Here is an 18,472-nt window from a genome sequence, read left to right on the forward strand (position 1 = left end):
CTCTTGTGTCGGCCTGAGGAGCTGGTCCTGGTTTCCCTTTACTCCCATCCTCAAAACACACAAAACCAGCAGCGATGAGCATAAAAACAACAGGTGTACAAGTACGGCAGTCATGGCCGGTACATTTGAGGCTTTTGAATGATGTCTGGGTCTGAACAAGAGTTTTTAGATGTTGTGCTGCAGGAGAAGGTACTCTGTTAGGCCTTCTATGATTAATTGACATCTTATTTGATTTGATATATTGCTGAAGGTGTTAATGGACAGAAAATTCAACAGATTGTCAACCCAATCAAAAGAATAAATGTTAGCATTGTATGTTTCTGCAAACCACTGATATGTTACATTTGTATATCTAGGTAGCAGATATGTTGAAACGTTACTTTTCTTTAAGTTTCAATAAAGCTTTGTTTAATACGTGGTTAGGTTTAGGCACAAAAAATTAAATCACCACAATCCTGGCTGGAGACGCAGTGATGTGTCGGCATGGTCAATATGAAATGTACAAACTGAGCATTTCCATGCATTTGTTCTTCATACTGGAATTGTTAATTTACCTTAAGTTTCATTTTTGTTCTCTTTTAACAATGTTTGAAATTACCAAATATAGAGGTGCATATTTATTAATTATTATTATTATATAATAATTAATTTAATTTAGTTTGATTTGATTTGATTTAATTTAGTTTAATTAAATAAATTTAATTTTATTCTATTTTATTCATTTATTTATTTATGTCCATTTTTTTCAGTGTCCTTTTGTTGCTTTTCTTTATTTTGTTTGTAATATGTTTGTGGTCATATTACAGCTGTTGTTAGAACAGATGGAAAAAGCTTTGGTTTCTTGTGTTTGGTGATTTTTATTTCATTTTGTAAACTCCAGAAAATAGTTGTAAGATATATAACCCTAATTTGATACAGATGTTTTTAAAAGTATAAGACAGCATATGGCACGCAAGCATTGTTTGTGTATATTAACCATGAGTAGATATGGCAGCGAGACTTCCTTCATCCGTCTCATGGATGTATTTCACATCAGAGGATTCACACTGCTTTAAGAACAAAAAGCTGAAAACACGAGAGCACCATATTCGAAGTAACTTGTCCTCTTTACTTCCTCTCACACATTTTCAGAGGTGGTCTTTGCAGGCTGAACGCATGCACACTCTCTGGTTTTGGGTCACTACTCAGAGCTTATTACAGACAGTATAAAAGGCCCAACATCTCCCTCCCCTCCGTGTCCCCCCAAATTGCTGAGCAGAATAATGAGCAGTAAACAAGTGGAGTAGAGGCGGAGGGAGAAGAGGGGGTGTCCAACTTGAACTGAGGGGTGACAAAAGAGGGGGTGTCTCCACAGCGACTGAGTCTAGCTGTTTGAGTCACATGGCCTCGGGTTTCTATTGAGAGCAGTAAGAAGAGGCTTGAAGCTCAATCTTTAGTGCATGTTTTGGAAGCCAATGGCAGCAGCATGAGTGGAGCCCAACCGGACGGAGCAATGACGGCAGACAGCCTCCATCTGAACGAGACGGCAGCTCTGGGGCTACATGACCAGGAGATCAACACAGCTCTGTTTGGTGAGTTGTACTCTTTACTTCCACAGCACTGTCACCATAGAGATGGACTGAATGGAAGATGTTTCAGTGTTTCAAGTTAAACTCATATGTTTTTTCCTTACCCAGAGTTCAAAGTGTTTAACATTGTCCTCATCACCCTGGCCTTGTGTGTTCTCACTGTCACCGGCCTGTACTGCATCACTGTCTGCTACAACCGCACCAGGTGAGCATCAGATGTCAGATATGATTTGATACGCTAAAATGATTGCTGTAAACACTTGTGACTGACCTGCCTTCTCACCTTTATTAGGATTCATGGAAGCTTCTGTGTATACATGCAGCCCCTAGTTTAAAGGGACAGTTCACCCCAAAATCAATAATAATGAAAAAAAAAAACATTTTTTTTTGTTGTTTTCAGCAGTATTTAGTAAATGCCCTGAGATGGAGCTTTGTGAATCTCTGCCGGCTGCCACACTGTATGCTCTGTCCCCAAAAGTTCACAGGCTGGAGTTGGGGTTGGAGAGCAGACCCGAGTCAAAGGACCGTAGGTTGTCGGATGGGGTATAGGGTTGGAGGAGGTCATACAGGTATGGGGTGGGCAAGACCATGGAGGCATCAGTAGGTGAGGAGGTTTATAGTGGATGTGGGATTTGATTGGAAGCCAGTAAAATGGATGAGGGTGGAGGTGATGTGCTGCCAGGGCTTGGCACAGGTGAGAACCCTGGCAGCTGAGTTCTGCACATACTGGAGCCTGTCAAGGGACTTGTGGGGTACTCCAGACAGGACCCCACTGCAGTAGTCCAGACGGGAGGTGATGAAAGTGTAAATGAGGGTCTCTGCCATGGAGTCAGAGAGCAATGACCGGAGTCTGGAAGAATTATTCAGGTGCAAGAAAGCGGACTTAGTGATGGTTTTGATGTGTGACTGGAAAGAGAGGGTGGAGTCCAGAATGACACCCAGGTTGTGGACTCCTGGGGAAGGGTGGGTGATGCATCCGTCCACATTATCACATTGGGAGTAACAATAATGAGCTCTGTTTTGTTGTTGTTAAGTTTGAGTAGGTATTTCTGATTTTAGGGCGAACTGTCCCTTTATTAACATATAGGTCAGTGCCTTAATTAATCAGATTCAAAGAAAATTGACATTTTCGAACAATGAGTGTTCTTACAATCCGTCTGCAGAGTGTTCGTCTTTGATGCCACTGTAACTTAAAATAGAGTACGATGCAATGTAAAATTACACTGAAGTCATTAGTGCAATTAGTGCCGTCTTCTCCACCAGGCAGTCAAAGAGAGCCCATGTGTATGAGAGTGCAGTGACCCGAGGCGAGGCGGCTGACCCCGTGGCTGTCAAAGCAGTGAAGCGCTCCACCAGCTTCATCAACCCTCTTGCCTTCTTCAGGAAACCAGAGGCAGCAAAGGACAATTCCAGGATCTACTACATCTACAGCAACCCGCTGCCTGTAGGACTGAAGGAGGAAGAGGAGGAGGGGGGGACTAAAACCCCGCAGGGACCAGCGGAGGGGCAAACTGCACTGACGCTGCCATTGTCGTTTCAAGAGTACGCCAACGATCCCAACAGCGGTGTCACCCTGGATCCTCCGATTTTTTACATGCAGCTTTAGAGGGTGGAGAGTTATGGTGTGGGGGCGGGGGGACTGTTATGAACTGGATAAACGAGGCACTAGAATCTGAAAGGTCTGAAGCTGGACCCCTGAGACCGTGTCTGTCAAAGGTTATGTTACGATGTACAGGCCATTAAAGGGACACTCCACCAATTTTACAAATTGAATTCAGTTTAGTAGTCATGGGGGAGCAACATTCTCACTGCAACCTCGTCACATATTGACATTTATGTCAAGTTCTACCTGTTACATACATTGTCCTCTTTCAAAACAGACTTCTGTTTTCCCAGGAAATTTAATGTTTACATGCAGTCTCCTTCAAAATAAATGCACTACATCTGTACAACACCGCAAATTTAAGTTTTTTTCCTTCAACAAAAAACGCACATGGTTAGGTTTAGGAAAAAAGAACAGGGTTTGGCTTTAGAATCTTACGGAACATGAACACTGCTATCTCGGGTGACAGTCGGTGTTTGTTGGACTCATCCACCACCACTCCCACCCGCCCCAGTCGGACCTTTGCCGTCTTGACTTTCGTTCTTGTCCCACTGCGTTTCACCCTGACGGTGCCGGGCACCCTTCAACTATAACAGCAACCGGTCGTGTATCATGCCGACGTTAAAGGACGCCTTTTTTCGTTGGTTTCTGACGCCACAAGTCACTGGCCAAGTGTCAGATTTCGATGACTTCGAAGTGAGACCGGGCTCGGGGGAGCATTACTCAGCCTGTAAAAAACAGTTGCATAATGTCTTCTGTAGCTCAAGTCTGAGAAAATAACCCTGGTGATGTCATAGTGATATCACCATGGTTATCACAGCATAGGCTTTGAGACTACGAATTTATAACAGATAGCTTAATGGGCTACCAGGTCATAGGCTGCGTGAAGTTTGAAAAATGTGGCCGTTTACCAGGAGAGGAACCTAAGACCTTATCAAGTTGCATTATGGGATATGTGAGATCCAGTGTTTGAAAGCTTTGCCCATACACGGTACTAAAACTGAGCATTTTCCATCCACTTTACAATTCCTTGATTTTAAAGTTAAATAATGAATTACTGGCATACCCCTTTAAGACCCTAACCTTCTCTTTCATAACAAACTACTCCAAAGTTAAAACGTTTTCTGACTGTTGCTGAATAATTCACTGATTCAAATGCAAAAGCGAAGAAGAATTTGTATATGATACTGGATCATGATGACACTGCATCAGATTCTCCTGTAAGGAAATACCTTTCTTGACATCACTGGCTAGAAGTCTTAGTCAGTAGAAAGTGTAAGAACAGTTCTGTGTCCCTAAAAGATAAAGCCAGTTTACTCCTGGTATTAACATGCGTCAGTGATCTGTACACATAGACAGCTGAGACATGTTACTCCTCACACCTGTGTCTATGATGTGTGTCCAGTCGACCACTTGTGATTTTGTTAGCTGTTGTTTGATAGCGGTTGTGTCGATACAGCTGGAGGAATCGCTGTCAACAGAATTCAACAATGGGGAAGATTGCAAGCTAGCAAACACTGATGTAAACAACGCAGGATTTTAAATAATTTAAAAACATCATTGTGAATGTTTTATAAAATGGAAAATGCATTTAACATGATTGCAAGGCTTCAAGAATACAAACAATGCATTTTGATGAGAAGCACTGACTGTAAACAGAAGACTCAACGGGCTACCTTTAATCTGAAAGGTGCAAAATGTAAGAACAGAATTATGCTGCCAGTTATATAGAGGCCTGATAATCATGTCTAAAGCTGGAATTGTGGATTTCTTCTGTAAATGCGTGTTAATGTTTGAGGGCTAATGTCTGAATACTGTACATACTGATGATGTTATGCTCATGCTCAAAGCAGGTTTGTAAGGCTGCCATAGTTCAGCACATGCTGATTACGTTGGAGGCACAAAGTAGTAAACATAGAAAAGTTATTCTCCATTTTTTTTTTAATGAACTTTAATAAAACTGCGGATACAATGTGCTTTACAAAAGAAGCCGAGTGTGAGACACAGAGAAAGATGAGAAAAATACAAACGATTATCACTGCGGAGCACCTGATCGTAGAGTGCTCCTAGGCAAAGGGATTGGATCGTTTAAGAGTCAGTTCTCAGATCATTGGCTGGGTCTCTCTGATCAGCCACTCCAGCGCCTCCTTTCTGCCCTGCCTCTCCAACTCTGCTCCGACCACCTCCCGGCACTTCCTGTGGTAGTCGTTCACCCAGTCCCGCTGCAGGACAGAGAAGAGAGGCCGTCAAACCATGAAGAGGCTGTGTTTAGGTAGTGCATAGCGTAATAGGAATAGCTGGGAATATTATCAAACACTCAAACGCATAGTTAACGATTTTAAATCGTTCCTATTCCTCATATTCTTTCTCCAACTCTTCAGAGTGTTATCTAGGTTACATTTAATGATTTGATGTATTTGAACTGTTTATCATCTTACCAATAAAAACCTTTTGAGACAAATTATTAATTTAATGTGGGCGAATTTGTCTTTGATTATTTACAATATATATCACACTGGTTATTCTTTACCTCCTTCTGAGTGAGCAGCTCTGTGTTCATCATCTTGACTTGGACAGGAACCAGAGTGAGGGGCTCGAACGTCAGACTGCCTCTGTTTCTGTAGTTGTACTGAACACACAGACAAGAGAACAAAAACATACTGGTTTTCCTTACTGCTTTTAAAGAATAATTCTACTGCAACCCTATGGATATCATGATTATATACACATTTGGCCTTGTTCTTAGTTCAAGGACCTACTTTGGGCTTAGCTGGTACAACAAGGACCACATTTTCAATACGAATGCCAAAAGATCCATCTTCATAGTATCCCGGCTCTAGAAAAAAGAAAGAGAACTAAGATGAAAAAGACAAAATATTGGGTTTTGAAATACTTATATAGAGGTGTTAGTGGTACAGGGACAGTTCGTCAACAAACCTAAAATACATATTTTTCCTCTTACCTGTAGTGCTATTTATCAAACAACTGTTATGGTGTGAGTTGCAGAGTGTTGGAGACATTAGTCGTAGAGATGTCTGCCCTCTATCGTCTATAATGGAACTAGATGGCACTCAGCTTGTGGGGTTTAAAGCGCCAAAAAAATGCATTTAAAGAACTCAACAGCAATGTCTCTTTCCAGAAATCATGACCTGGTTACACAAGATAATCCACAGACCTTGTTGAGAGCAGTTTCATGTAGGAACTATTTTCTTTCGACCGAAGCACACCCGTCAACCGAATCACCATGCAGAAGGAAGCATGCATCTTCTCATGAACAGCAAGAGATCTAGACATGAATGGCGTCCTCCTTGGCTGAGTTGTGAAGTAAGTTGGAAAATAGTTCCTACATGAAACTGCTCACAACAAGGTCTGTGCATTATCTTGAGTAACTGGGTCATGGTTTCTGGAAAGAGACATTGCTGTTGAGTTTTTCAGATGTATTTTTTTTGCCGCTTTGAGCACCACAAGCCGAGTGCCATCTAATTCCATTATTTTTGAGAGATGTCAGACATCTCTACGGCCAATATCTCCAACACTCATGCCAAAACAATCTAGATTGATAGCAGTACTACAGTTAAAATATGTATGAAAATATGTATTTTTGATTTTTGGGTGAACTGTCCCTTTAAGGTGTTTTTAATGTCTGAAAAGTTTATCCAACTGTTAAACTTTACATCATAAATTAAAAGATCACAGAGTCATGTAACTGTAGCACTGGCTAAATCAAAATCACTCCCCTCCCTGCCCCACTACCGTACCATCACTAACGATCATGCCAGCCTCCAGAGGTTCATCAGCAAAGGTCTTGTAGCTGATGCCGCAGGGCCCCTCGTGGACGTTGAGGAAGCAACCCACGCCGTGACCCGTACCGTGGAGGTAGTCCAGCCCCGACTCCCAAAGAGCTGCACGGGCAAAGGAATCCAACAGGTGGCCTGGGGAGAGAACAGAAAGTTAGAGCTAGAGATCATTTTAACACACAAAAAAAATCATCAATTTTTTTTTCACGTAATTCATGGCATATAAATATCTAAACAACATTTTGCTTGAATGCAAAATTGATTGAGTGATTTTATCAATGGGTGCTGGAAAAGTGAAATCAGTGCACAAACATATGAATAAGTAAACATTTTCACCCCATACGATGACGAATTTATCCTGTTTACGTGATACTGATTTATCAGAAGGATGCTACTCTTAAGTTACAACATTTTTAGTCATGACTTCTGACTTTTTTTTGTGTCTGAGACAAAGTATAGATCTGTATTCAATATGGACAAGAATATTTAGGAAATTTGAGCCTCACTGTTTGTCAGTGCTGAACTTATTTAATACTGGTACTATGATGTAAGGTAACCCTCGTGTCAGAGCAGAGGACTGTACCTTTTGTTCCGTTGGGGAAAACAGCAGCACTGACAGCTATGTGTCCCTTCAGTACATAAGTAAAGCATTCCTTGAGGAAAAAGAGAGAGAAAGAGAGCATAACAATTTAAATATTATCAGAATAATTCAAATAGCTTTAGTCAATAAACTATGACCTGAGATTAGACTACTTATAATGACAGTGAAAACAGTGCACAGGCAAATCTATATTTTACCTTCTCAAAAGCTGATGGCGTCCCAAAGTGCATGGTGCGTGTGACATCTGTGGTTCCATCACTGCCAGACACAGAATGTAAAAGCTGGTGAATGCATGTAATGGATGAAAAACTACAACTGTTCCCTCGGCGGCTGGTTAGCCTAAATGCAATTCATGTATGTAATGATTATCATGTTTACACATATTGAGCTCCGGAGTCGATCAGGTAAACTTCATTCATGGAGAGGGTTCTGTTGGTTTCAGGCAGCGGTCTGCGGGGAAAGGATAAAAAAAGTTAGTATCTGTTGGGTATTTTCAGGAGCTTATATATTTTCACTTCATGTTATTTACTTATTGTTAATATGCATTATTGTAGCTTCACATATCTTAGGCTTGTGTGCATGTATGAGGCACATGCTTTTGTTTTAGCGCCCTAATCTGTTGGGGAGGATGACACCCACAGCTGGTATGTAATTCAGAATATTTATTTTCTCTTCAAACCCTGATGAAGACCTAGAGTTGACACACATTGGTCTGTTAGATTGTCTTTATGCTAGAAGAATACATTTATAGCACTATTTCACTTCAGGTTTGATCTGAGTTTGCAGACAATAGAGGGGCGGCTATCTCTAGATCCACTTCTATACTCTTTGTGTCAGTGTCAGTCGAGGGCATACGAAAATAAATAAGTACAATCTGTAGTTCCAGCAAGATGAAGGGAAGTTCATGTACACATAATACCCACACTGTTATGATACAAAGCTGGTTGAAAATATGCAAAGTATCCATTTAATATCAAGCAACACTTCCTGGATCCTGTTTTTGTATTTCCCCTTGCCCCACTTAAGACTACCTCTCGGATCAGCTATCAGTGCCATGCGGCACTTCCTTCTTTCACTGTAGAGAACAAAAACCTTTTCAAAGATACCATTACAAAACTCTAATACACCTGTGTCTGTTTCATGAGCCGACTGACCTGTAATGTATGATTGCTCCGTTTGGACCGACGCTGGAAATTGTGGGGAAGCTGAGGCCGACAAAATCTTTCTGTTGACTAGAGTAGACAAACTAAATGTAAGAAAAGGGACATTCCCACACAACAATGCACACATTACGATGACAGGTGATTAAATGTTCAAATTTCCTGGGATTTCTTCTGCACACGGAGAGAATACATTTTAAAAATGAACAAGCTCATTTCAAGGCCTTTGGTAGACATTTTGCTACACTTCTGTATCCAGCAGAGGGGGATATAACTCTAGAATGGTCACCCTCACAACACAGTCTCAAACAACATCTTTAAAACACAGCCTTTTAAGCATGACAGGTGACATGAAGTTAAACGTGAGTGTCAACCAAACAAGGAAAATGTGGTAGTTTATAGAGCCCTCATGGGAAACAAAAACCCACCTGCGTAATTCTTCAGCCTTATCAGCAGCAGAGATTTCAGTCACAGTGCCCTTTGGAATCTATAAACAATAAGCGCAGTTCCAAGTCATGCGAAGAGACCGTAAAAAAAAACCTGGCATATCCTACAGTCTAGTGCGAGTTAATAATGACCTCCAACTGAATGCAGGCTTCCCACGCTCACAAATCAGCAACGTTCCACTAATCATTTCATTTTCAAAATGATGATCAATTAATCATTAATGTTAGAAAATGGTAATTTAATAAACATTTATATCATCACACTGTAAATATGTACAACAAATGTGATGCCGAGAGAGGCCACCACGTTAAAAAATCATTAATGTTTTTAGCTTATCCAATTATTTGAAAACATTTTAAAGTCCAGTGGGAACCCTGTGAATACACACCGGAGGAATCTATTCTCTTCTTCTATGGATCTACAAATGTATGGCCTTGAAAAAAATAATGAAAATACCTCTTTTTCCAACCAAGCAAAGAGCTCACACAGGGCCACTGCATCCTTGATCTGTTAGGGGGGAAAGTGCAGATGCTGTAATACATTTATTGTGGGGTGAAACAGACAGCAGATTTTAAGGCAGTCCAAAGGTTCTTACATGGGCCATTTTCATGCCTTGAATCTCGGTGGCGTTCTTCACAGCCTTGGCGAGGCAGAGTGGAGTGTAGGGAATTGGAGTCCTGTGAGACTGGAATGGATCAAGAGAAAACATTGACAGTTTGATGACAGTTTTGAACACTTTTTTTGCTTTAACTTTCTGTTATAATCTAAATGATGACTGTATAATGTAATGGCTATAGAAAAATAACACTTTTAGACTGGTTCCCTATGAGCCTCGCTTTCACTGTGCAATTCTGTCTGCCACTGCATACGACTTTCAAGGAAAATAGTGGCTCGATGTAAGACACAAAGGGAGCGCGTAGTGGAAACAGCAGGTGGCGGAGCAACCAAAGGACTGTGGTAACTGTTGGTAGGCTCTGAGGAAAATGGAAAGTGACCTGGTTTTCTCTGCAACACAGGCACCAACAATAATAGCAACTGGGAACACTGGGAAGGGAAAAGTTGAAAAGTTATCTGTTTCCACTTCAAAAGAAATTAATTATTAGAATGTGAAATATCTATATTAGAAATATTTCAAGCAAAATGTTGTGCCAACTTTCAACGACAAGAGCATTAATGCTGATCAGCAAAATAGCAAGTAAAGCTTTACTCATATCACACTTTTTAAAACACAGCTACTCACACATGAAAAATATGAACGAATAAATCAAGTAAAATAAGTCACAAAACACAGTACAATGGGAGACAGAAAAAACTAAAGCAAACAAAAACATAAAACATGAAGAAACTCCTAGCTTGCCTATAAAGGTGGGTTTAGTAGACGCTTAAAACAGTCCAAAGATTCAGCACATCTGATGTACTAGGGAAGATTGTTCCAGAGGGTTGGGGCTAAAATGCACAATTACCTTTTGTTTTGCAGTTAGACCGGGGGATAGATAAAAGGCAGAGAGGGATGCAAGAACAGGGGTAATGTGGGGCCGACAGCTAGCTCTAATTAATAGCCTTACAGCTGCATTTTGAACCAACCATAAATGATTTAGAGCAGCTTTACTAGGACATGTGTAGAGGGAATCACAATAATCTGGACGGGCAAAAATGAAAGTGTGTTCAAGATCCGAAGAAGACAAAATGTATCTGATACATGCCTGTCTGTCCTGACAAATGGTTTAGTAAATGAACTGTTGATTGTTTTCATACAAGGATACGTTTAGGTTCTACTGAACAACAAACATCAGGAGCGGTGTTGCTGAAACAAGGGGATTTGTACTATTGCAAGGCTGTACCCGATAATAACCCTGACACCGAGATGTCTGAGAATGTATGTGTTTCTCTCCTTCCGCCAGCAAAACTGCAATGCACGCTGTTAGTGAGAACATACCGGACCTACATGACAACAGGAAACGTTTTCAAAATGTGTCATTTAATAAGTATAAGGATACAGATGATGCTCGAGAGCGTGGCCCCATTTATGAACCAGGAAATCATTATTGAAATACAACAATGTAGCTATTCTTACCTTGGGGATGACTTGTGTTAGAGCACAACTGGCCTTGTCGCTGATCCACACTTTGTCCTTGGGGCTGTGTGCCGCACAGATGGCCTGGAGTTCGGTGTAGACCGACTCGTACGGGAACGTGTGGATGCTCAGCTCGGGCTTGCTGGGGGAGTCCAGCTGCAGGTGGTCTCTTAATACCGGATCAGAAAGGCGCTTTAGGTCCACAAAAAGCCTGCAGAGAGGAAGGGGAAGTTCAGTTAAAAAGTAAATTCAGATGAAAATCCCTGTTCCTCCAACTGACCAATAATTCATCATCACCATTTATTCCTTCAGTCTTTCATATTAGTCAGTGGCATTAAGGTCATTTTAATACAGATTTAGCCAGTATGCTGGTGCACTATTATATTCAGTTACCTTATTGTGTTCATCCCCACAATGGCATACGCAAAGAAAACTGGGTTGTACTCGATGTCTGCACCACGAAGGTTGAAAAGCCCTGAGGAAAAGTAAGTAAGAAACTGTTTCATCATAAAGAAAGCGTCAATGTCAGTAAACATTAAAGTTACTTTAAAATCAATGTCAAATATCTCAACTGAAACCTCACTACATTTTATTTGGTGCTAAATATCAATGTAATTATTGGACTGTCACGCATCCTTTGTGGATGCCTGAGCAAATCCCCTTTAATTTAACGCCCGTTGAAACCCTCTCGTGTGAATGCTAGCTGATGACAAAATCAGCATTACTCTAATTAACACAAGCTGTCGAACCAAACAATCAGAAACAAGAGCTCATTAGTGACGATGACTGAGGTGCTCAGACAGGCACCTAGAGGGACACCCGTGCATCCCTGGGTCCTTGGATCGTGATCGTGTATGAAGACGGACTTATGTAACAGAGGTGATGCTGGGTATGGCTGCTGCTTGTTTTAGACAGTGGTAACTAAAAACTGCTTAAACCTAAAGTGACTAACAACAAGCTCTCAAACAGGCCTTTTACTTTTTGTTCCTTTGGGTTGTGGTGTTAAGACCCCAGGCTTGTGTATACACTAGCTGTGGGTTAACATGTTTCACACTTGGATGCCTCCACCCCTGGCCCAGGGCTTATTAAGCATGCTGTCTTTGATACGACCAATAAAAATGTTTATTTCTGAAATTTTCACATTCTACACATCGTTGATTTAAGTAAGCCATCTCATCACTTCCATTACTGTGTTCAAGCACCTTCAAGACTAACGTGTGTTTCTGGAAAAAACTTTCCATACATGCAATCTCATCCAACGCCGTGGCGACAAACCAGGTGACTTTCCTCTCCGTCATCTTGGCTCGCAGCGCTGTGATTTTGTCTTGCCAGGACATACCTATAGGAAGACAGCAATGCTCATCATGTGGCAGGGCACTTCCTCCAAAACCTGTATATCTAGTTACAGTGGACTGAAAACTTTTGTCTGGCTTGGAGACTAAAGATAAGAAAGGTTAAAGTAATACACATAATCCAAGCCACAATATTACAAGAATAAAGCCATAAATTTGAAAAAAATAAAGTAAAATAAAATAAATTATAAAATTACAAGAATAAAATGTGATTTTACAAGAAAAAAAAGCGATAATATTGCATAAATATACTCATAAATGTACAGGAAAAATTAACAAATTTTATGCCAGAAAGTCAGGTGACATACTATAAAGAGTGACACAAAGTCCCTGTTGTGAAAAGTCGTGGTGGATCAATGGTTTAAGCACAGTTTTTGTGTTGGTTTATTATTTCTAGACTTAGTTGACTGAATGTCTCGTGTGTAAACAGACTGGGCAGGTGCCAAACTGACATACTTTGTAAGCATCAGGGCATACTGCGCAGATAACTGAAAGCTAAGTCTAAAAATAATAAACAAACATCTTCTGATACGAAACACGCACCCTAGAGTCCTGGGTGAAAGTCATGTGCTCGACCCATTCATCCACCACAACTTACTCCCTATTTTAGTATATCACCTGACTTTCAGGCAGTGAATTTGTGAGTTTATTCACTTTATGTTAAGACTTTTTCCGTTTGAAATCATGACTAAATTGGCGTTAAACAATGTCTTTTTCTCTCTTAAAGTGGTATAACTTTGTTCTCATTAAACTAAAACTTTATTGATGTATATAATGATTTTCCTCAAAATTACAACAAATCTCAGATTTATTTTTCCCACAATTTGGCTCTTATACTCTACCGCACAATACTTCTTTCTGCAGTAAAATAATTCATTAAAATTCTCTTAAAATATTTCATGATTTTAATATCTCTGTTTCTCTGAAACAAAACCCTACTTAGCTATTTTAAAAAAAAATGTGCATGCGATAATGACGTAAAAGGGGTTTTGCACTGACCAGTGTAGTCTAAGCCCAAAGTGCGGAGCTGTGTGCTGGGTCTTTCTGGGCGGTCCATCCAAACCGCATCGATCAGGTTATCCTGCACTGCCACCAGAGAGTGGCCTGCACCTGTCAGCGCCTTGGACATGTTCTTCCACTGATCTGAAACATAACATCAGCAGTGCTGAGATGCACAAATAGCAGTAGAATGTGAGCACATTAATCTCTCTACAAATCAGACTGGGCAGAAGTACTGGAACCACAAACCTCTAAAATGTAAGATTGTCATTTCCCATAAAATACTTCCTCTTGTATTCTAGAAAGAGCACAGTGTTCACACTGCTTTGACTGTCACTGTGTCTCCTTCCCCTTTAGTAATGAAGATTGCTGAGAAGAAAATGGTACAGCAACCTACCAGCAGCGATGATCCAAGGATCTACTCCCACCTTGGAGTTCTCTGGCAGGATGCTTATCAGCCAGTCCTCCTGAGAGGGTGTCTCCTTCAGCCCTACAAACACACAAACATATCACAATCAAACACAGAGAGAATATGCCTGACTCATGCAGCATCTTTAATGATTTATTTCTGTCTTAAAAAGTCAGTGCAGACATAAATAGGACAATCTTGCTTTATTTTCCACATTAAAATGGGGTCAGAACCTCCTGACTTACAGTCTGGCTGTGATTCACGCTTTATCATCAGTCCTTTGATAATATTTGTATGCTAAGGGTACTTTTTATATTGTATATAAAGACTGGCTTCAGTAAAGAATCTGTTATGCAAATCTTGCTGTTTATAATTGTGTATGAGTTCCCTATAAATGATCACAACTCTTAAAATAAAAACAAAATGGAAAAGAAAAAGGAAAAACAATCGATCAGTGTTTGTGTTTATAGCTTACATAGCAATACTACAAGTCAGTTTTTATTTTTCATCATGTACAACAGAGACATCAAGCAGGACATTACCCATCTTCATGAGGGTCCAGTTGTTGTCCATCTGCTGACTGGCCTGGAGGAAATATCGTCCATCAGTCCACATTGCAGCGTGCTGCTCTGTGACGATGGCTGTACCTACACATCACACAACACATGACAGATGTGACCTTCAGCATCATATGTGCTTTGGGGATGGAGTTTAGACAACAGATAGGTGTGGAATGTATGCAAGAAAATACTGAACACTGGAATGGTGATACGATAATCTATTATGGTCTATTAATCGTCAGTAAGACCTTGGGTCAAAAGTTGTTCGGTCAGTTCTAAAAAGCAAAATATAGAGTATATGCCTCTAAAATTACAGCAGCGAACACACAGTCTGAGAGTGAGGGATCTCTCCTACTTTCTTTTCAAACTGTGCTGATTTCCCACAGTGATTTATAACAAAGTAGGCCACCTAGACTGAAATTACATCCCCGCTAACATCATAAAAACAAACTTGGCATCTACTGTACTGACTAAATTTAACATGAGACAAGGATCTCATCCATCAGGATCTGGTGGTTTACCCTGAATAAATCAACAGAATAAAAGTTGGATGTTCCTGGGAGTATATATATATCACCTAGTCCTGTGTTTTTACTATGATGAGAATTAAATCTTGGCGACAGGTCTAAGATTTGAACTCTGGATGACTTTTTAACTCACACTGCCATTCACACGCAAGCAAAACATACCTGCAGAGCCATTAAATCCACAGATAAATTCACGTCTGCAGTCACACGGTGCAATGTATTCACTCTGAAAGACATGCAAGGCAGAGAGAGAAAGACAGACAGCGAGACAGAAGAGAGAGATCGGCTTCATTAACAATCAGTGTGAAGTGGCCATCAACCAGTCAGACATTTTAAACGCCACCTTCGCTGCTCTTCTCACATCATGTCTTGTGCATGGAGAGGGGAAAAGGGAGGAGCAGCGGGTAAAAGGGCTACAATTAATTGCGAAGGTCAGACCAAACAATCAGAAGTCGATCACGACACACAGAAAGTAAAACAGGCAGGAGTGGAAGCTGCACGACTGTGAGCTTGTGCGTCTTAGTTTATGTTTGGGGGTGACTGTTATCATGTGAACGTTATGTGTGTGATCTCACTTACCTGATGTGCATCTCCAGAAGGGACGATGTAAGCCTGTATGGGCTCAGAGAAGTATTTACAACTCCTCATTGCCTGGCGAAGCTGCCTGAGCAGCTCTCCAGTGATCTTTGGAGACATGGCAGTGGCTGCATGGAGAAAGAGCATGACATCAAAGACACAATTTAGTAATGTTCTTGATACCATACTTGTTCAAAACAGAGCTACAATGCCTGTAAAATGAGCAATGAGGTAAATGTCAAAAGTTAGGATAAAAGCTGCTGGGATTTACCAAGTGCAGACATGTCACACCTAGGTATTTATGATGAGAAATGAATCCGCTTAATCACAGTAACGACATAATTTCACACATCTACCCATTAAACAACAAACATGTCAAGGTTCCCTCATCTACTTTTATTCAAACCCACCCTAATTATCCTTAGATTACCTGTCTTTTGGGAAGTCATGTTGACTTAAGGTGACTGGAGCAGGACAGTGAGCGACTGCAGCCTAGCTGGAGCTCAAAGTCACAGTCCACACCTGGATCTTTAACCTGCTGTAACATGCTGACTAAGCAACTTTCATAAGGGTTAAATATTAAAGGGAACAGACTAAGCTTCTTGGCTGGTGTCGACAGGTCTGTGACCTATTTCCACAGCGACAATCTCACAAGGCAAAGGCCAGAAGACACTGTGCAGTCATAATTCACTATCACTCTTCACTTTGAAGAGCGTAGAGCTCGGTGTGAACAAACTGACCAATCATGTTTCAGTTTCCTTCATCGGTGAGCTCTCCTATTGGCTGAATACTCCACATGCGATTGTTGTTTACAAGTTGGCATTGGATGAATCGGTCGCATTTCGTATCTAACCTCCGAGCTAACTAGCTACAATAAAAAAGCTGACACTATGATGTTCTGATAAAAAGCTATAAAGCCACAGAGCTTGGACTGAAGCGGACAGGCGAGTTTTTATTCACCCAACAAGTCACTGTTATCAACAGGCCAACCGTAACACACAATAACTACCGTTAATTCATTCACTGGGTCGCCGTTGATTTTAGTAACGTTAGTGGGTGTGGTAGCACGCCGGTGGGATATTTGTAAAGTTGCTAGCTAGTAAACGCCATTCTCTCCGCTTTCATAACACACAGCGTGCTGCGGTAACAGGCGTGTGCTGACCAACCGTTCCCCTCATTTTATAACAGTAACATCCTCTCTGAGCTCGCGCTGTGCCACCGGGAGACGGAGACGTTAGCTCGCCACGCCGCCGCTAGCTAAAGTTAAAGTCCCCCCTCATGCAGCCAGTGAAATGGCGAATACACACCCGGTGGTTTCGTCTGGGAAATGTGTTTCTTGGGTTAGAAAACGAAGCGCTCCTTTGCCAGCTCGGACCTTGTGTTAATTTACAAAACAGGAGGCTGCCATTTCGCTGTTGACGTTTGAGGTCACGTGACTGCAGTTTCTTCCAGTAGACGCAGAGGGATCCAGACTCGCCTCCTTTTCAGTGAGTAATGCATTCACCCAACAATAACAAGTCATCTTAATATCGCCACAACAATAATCTACACACAGGGAGTCTAAAATTATATAGCAGTCTACCACCACTGTAAAGATAAGGATAATCGAATCCGACAAAAGGAAGTAAAATGAATTGTTTTGCAGGTCACAAGTCAAGTCTCAAGTCCTAAACTATGAATTTCAAGTCCTAAACAAGTCATAATTTGTATTTATTTGTTAAAACGAGTGCAACTGAACTTAATCATATAAAAAATAATGCTGACATTGCGCTTTAATAGCATATAGCACTATTAACCACCATCAAAAAACAATGAATTTAGTATGTGTCTGTCCTGTTGTGTTCAATTCATGTTGTTAAAATGTCCATAACTTCCTCCTCCCAGAACTTTCAAGAAGACTTCAAGTGATATCATATATTGTTGTTGTTTTATGTCTAAATAAAGTAAAAAGATTAAAGTTAGTTGATGCAGGAAATAAAGGAAGATAAATTTAATTGGTGCACACTTCTTAAATAAACTTTCTAATTGGGGCTTGGGGGACAACAACAAGCATTTTCAAATCAAAAAGTTCAAGTTTGAGTGAAGTCACAAGTCACTGATGTTGAAGTCCAAGTTGCAGTTCCAGTCTAAAGTCATCAAGTCATGTGACTCAAATCCACACCTGCGGACAAAAATATTACCCCTAATTAATTACAAATTACCTCAATAGGCCTAAATAAATACCAGTAGTTAGTTACTGTAAATTAAAATGGTGTGTAAAAGAAATACCAAGTCAACTTAATTTTTTCAACTTGTCTATTCATCTTTGACGAGTCACTGTTATTTTTCAGCTCATGTGTTAATCCATTTTCTTTTATCTTGGCACACATTTAACCATTTGTCTATTTTCCCCAGCAATGTGCAACGTATGGACTATTAACATTATCATATTAGCTTCATATTTCCATTTACTAACAGTTTAATTAACAGTTTTATTTTTTTAATCATATAAAACATTTTACAGTCTTGTCAGGTTTTCACTGATGACTCTGTGTGTATTTTCGTCTTTCCGCCCCTTAATTTTAGGTTTTAATTAATGACTTTATTAATACAATTACTCAATTAATGCTTCATATATTAGTTATAAGCCCTTGATAAGTTATTAAAATTTTTTTTTACCACTATCTGCTCAGTCCTTAGCTGTAAATGTTAATAAATTGTTAATAAATAGTTTTTGGAGAGTAGACTAGTGGTAGATTTCTGGAGCAGGATGAAAATTTGATTTTTCAAAACTAGCAACCCAACAGCTGTTCTTGTTAA

At 40.4% G+C, this 18,472-nt stretch overlaps 2 protein-coding genes across 5 annotated transcripts; one reads left to right on the forward strand and one right to left on the reverse strand.

Moving 5' to 3' along the window:
• The first annotated feature begins 1,384 nt into the window (after positions 1-1,384).
• On the forward strand, positions 1,385-4,924 carry si:dkey-246e1.3 (uncharacterized). Of its 3 annotated transcripts, none has more exons than XM_050045098.1 (3): positions 1,385-1,571; positions 1,677-1,773; positions 2,814-4,924. In XM_050045098.1, exons 1-3 carry the CDS (start codon positions 1,466-1,468, stop codon positions 3,172-3,174), a joined length of 564 nt encoding a protein of 187 aa, XP_049901055.1. In that variant the 5' UTR covers positions 1,385-1,465; the 3' UTR covers positions 3,175-4,924. The 3 variants fall into 3 exon arrangements, with proteins under 3 accessions (XP_049901055.1, XP_049901056.1, XP_049901057.1); XM_050045099.1 differs by having other exon boundaries at positions 2,832-4,924; XM_050045100.1 differs by having other exon boundaries at positions 2,952-4,924.
• Positions 4,925-5,112: 188 nt separating this feature from the next.
• Positions 5,113-17,135, reverse strand: xpnpep1 (X-prolyl aminopeptidase (aminopeptidase P) 1, soluble). Of its 2 annotated transcripts, none has more exons than XM_050045096.1 (20): positions 16,104-16,210; positions 15,677-15,801; positions 15,260-15,323; positions 14,553-14,657; positions 13,999-14,091; positions 13,602-13,745; positions 12,494-12,589; positions 11,644-11,725; positions 11,251-11,461; positions 9,772-9,861; positions 9,633-9,683; positions 9,158-9,216; positions 8,724-8,801; positions 7,948-8,019; positions 7,767-7,827; positions 7,552-7,621; positions 6,930-7,103; positions 5,931-6,007; positions 5,702-5,800; positions 5,113-5,393 (listed from the first exon to the last, which is right to left on the reverse strand). In XM_050045096.1, the coding sequence occupies exons 1-20, from the start codon at positions 16,120-16,122 to the stop codon at positions 5,274-5,276; spliced, it is 1,890 nt and encodes a 629-aa protein (XP_049901053.1). In that variant the 5' UTR covers positions 16,123-16,210; the 3' UTR covers positions 5,113-5,273. The 2 variants fall into 2 exon arrangements, with proteins under 2 accessions (XP_049901053.1, XP_049901054.1); XM_050045097.1 differs by lacking the exon at positions 16,104-16,210 and adding an exon at positions 16,981-17,135 and having other exon boundaries at positions 5,114-5,393.
• Positions 17,136-18,472: the final 1,337 nt, after the last annotated feature.

This window comes from Epinephelus moara, chromosome 5, assembly GCF_006386435.1.
Source record: "Epinephelus moara isolate mb chromosome 5, YSFRI_EMoa_1.0, whole genome shotgun sequence".
Taxonomy (NCBI): domain Eukaryota; kingdom Metazoa; phylum Chordata; class Actinopteri; order Perciformes; family Serranidae; genus Epinephelus; species Epinephelus moara.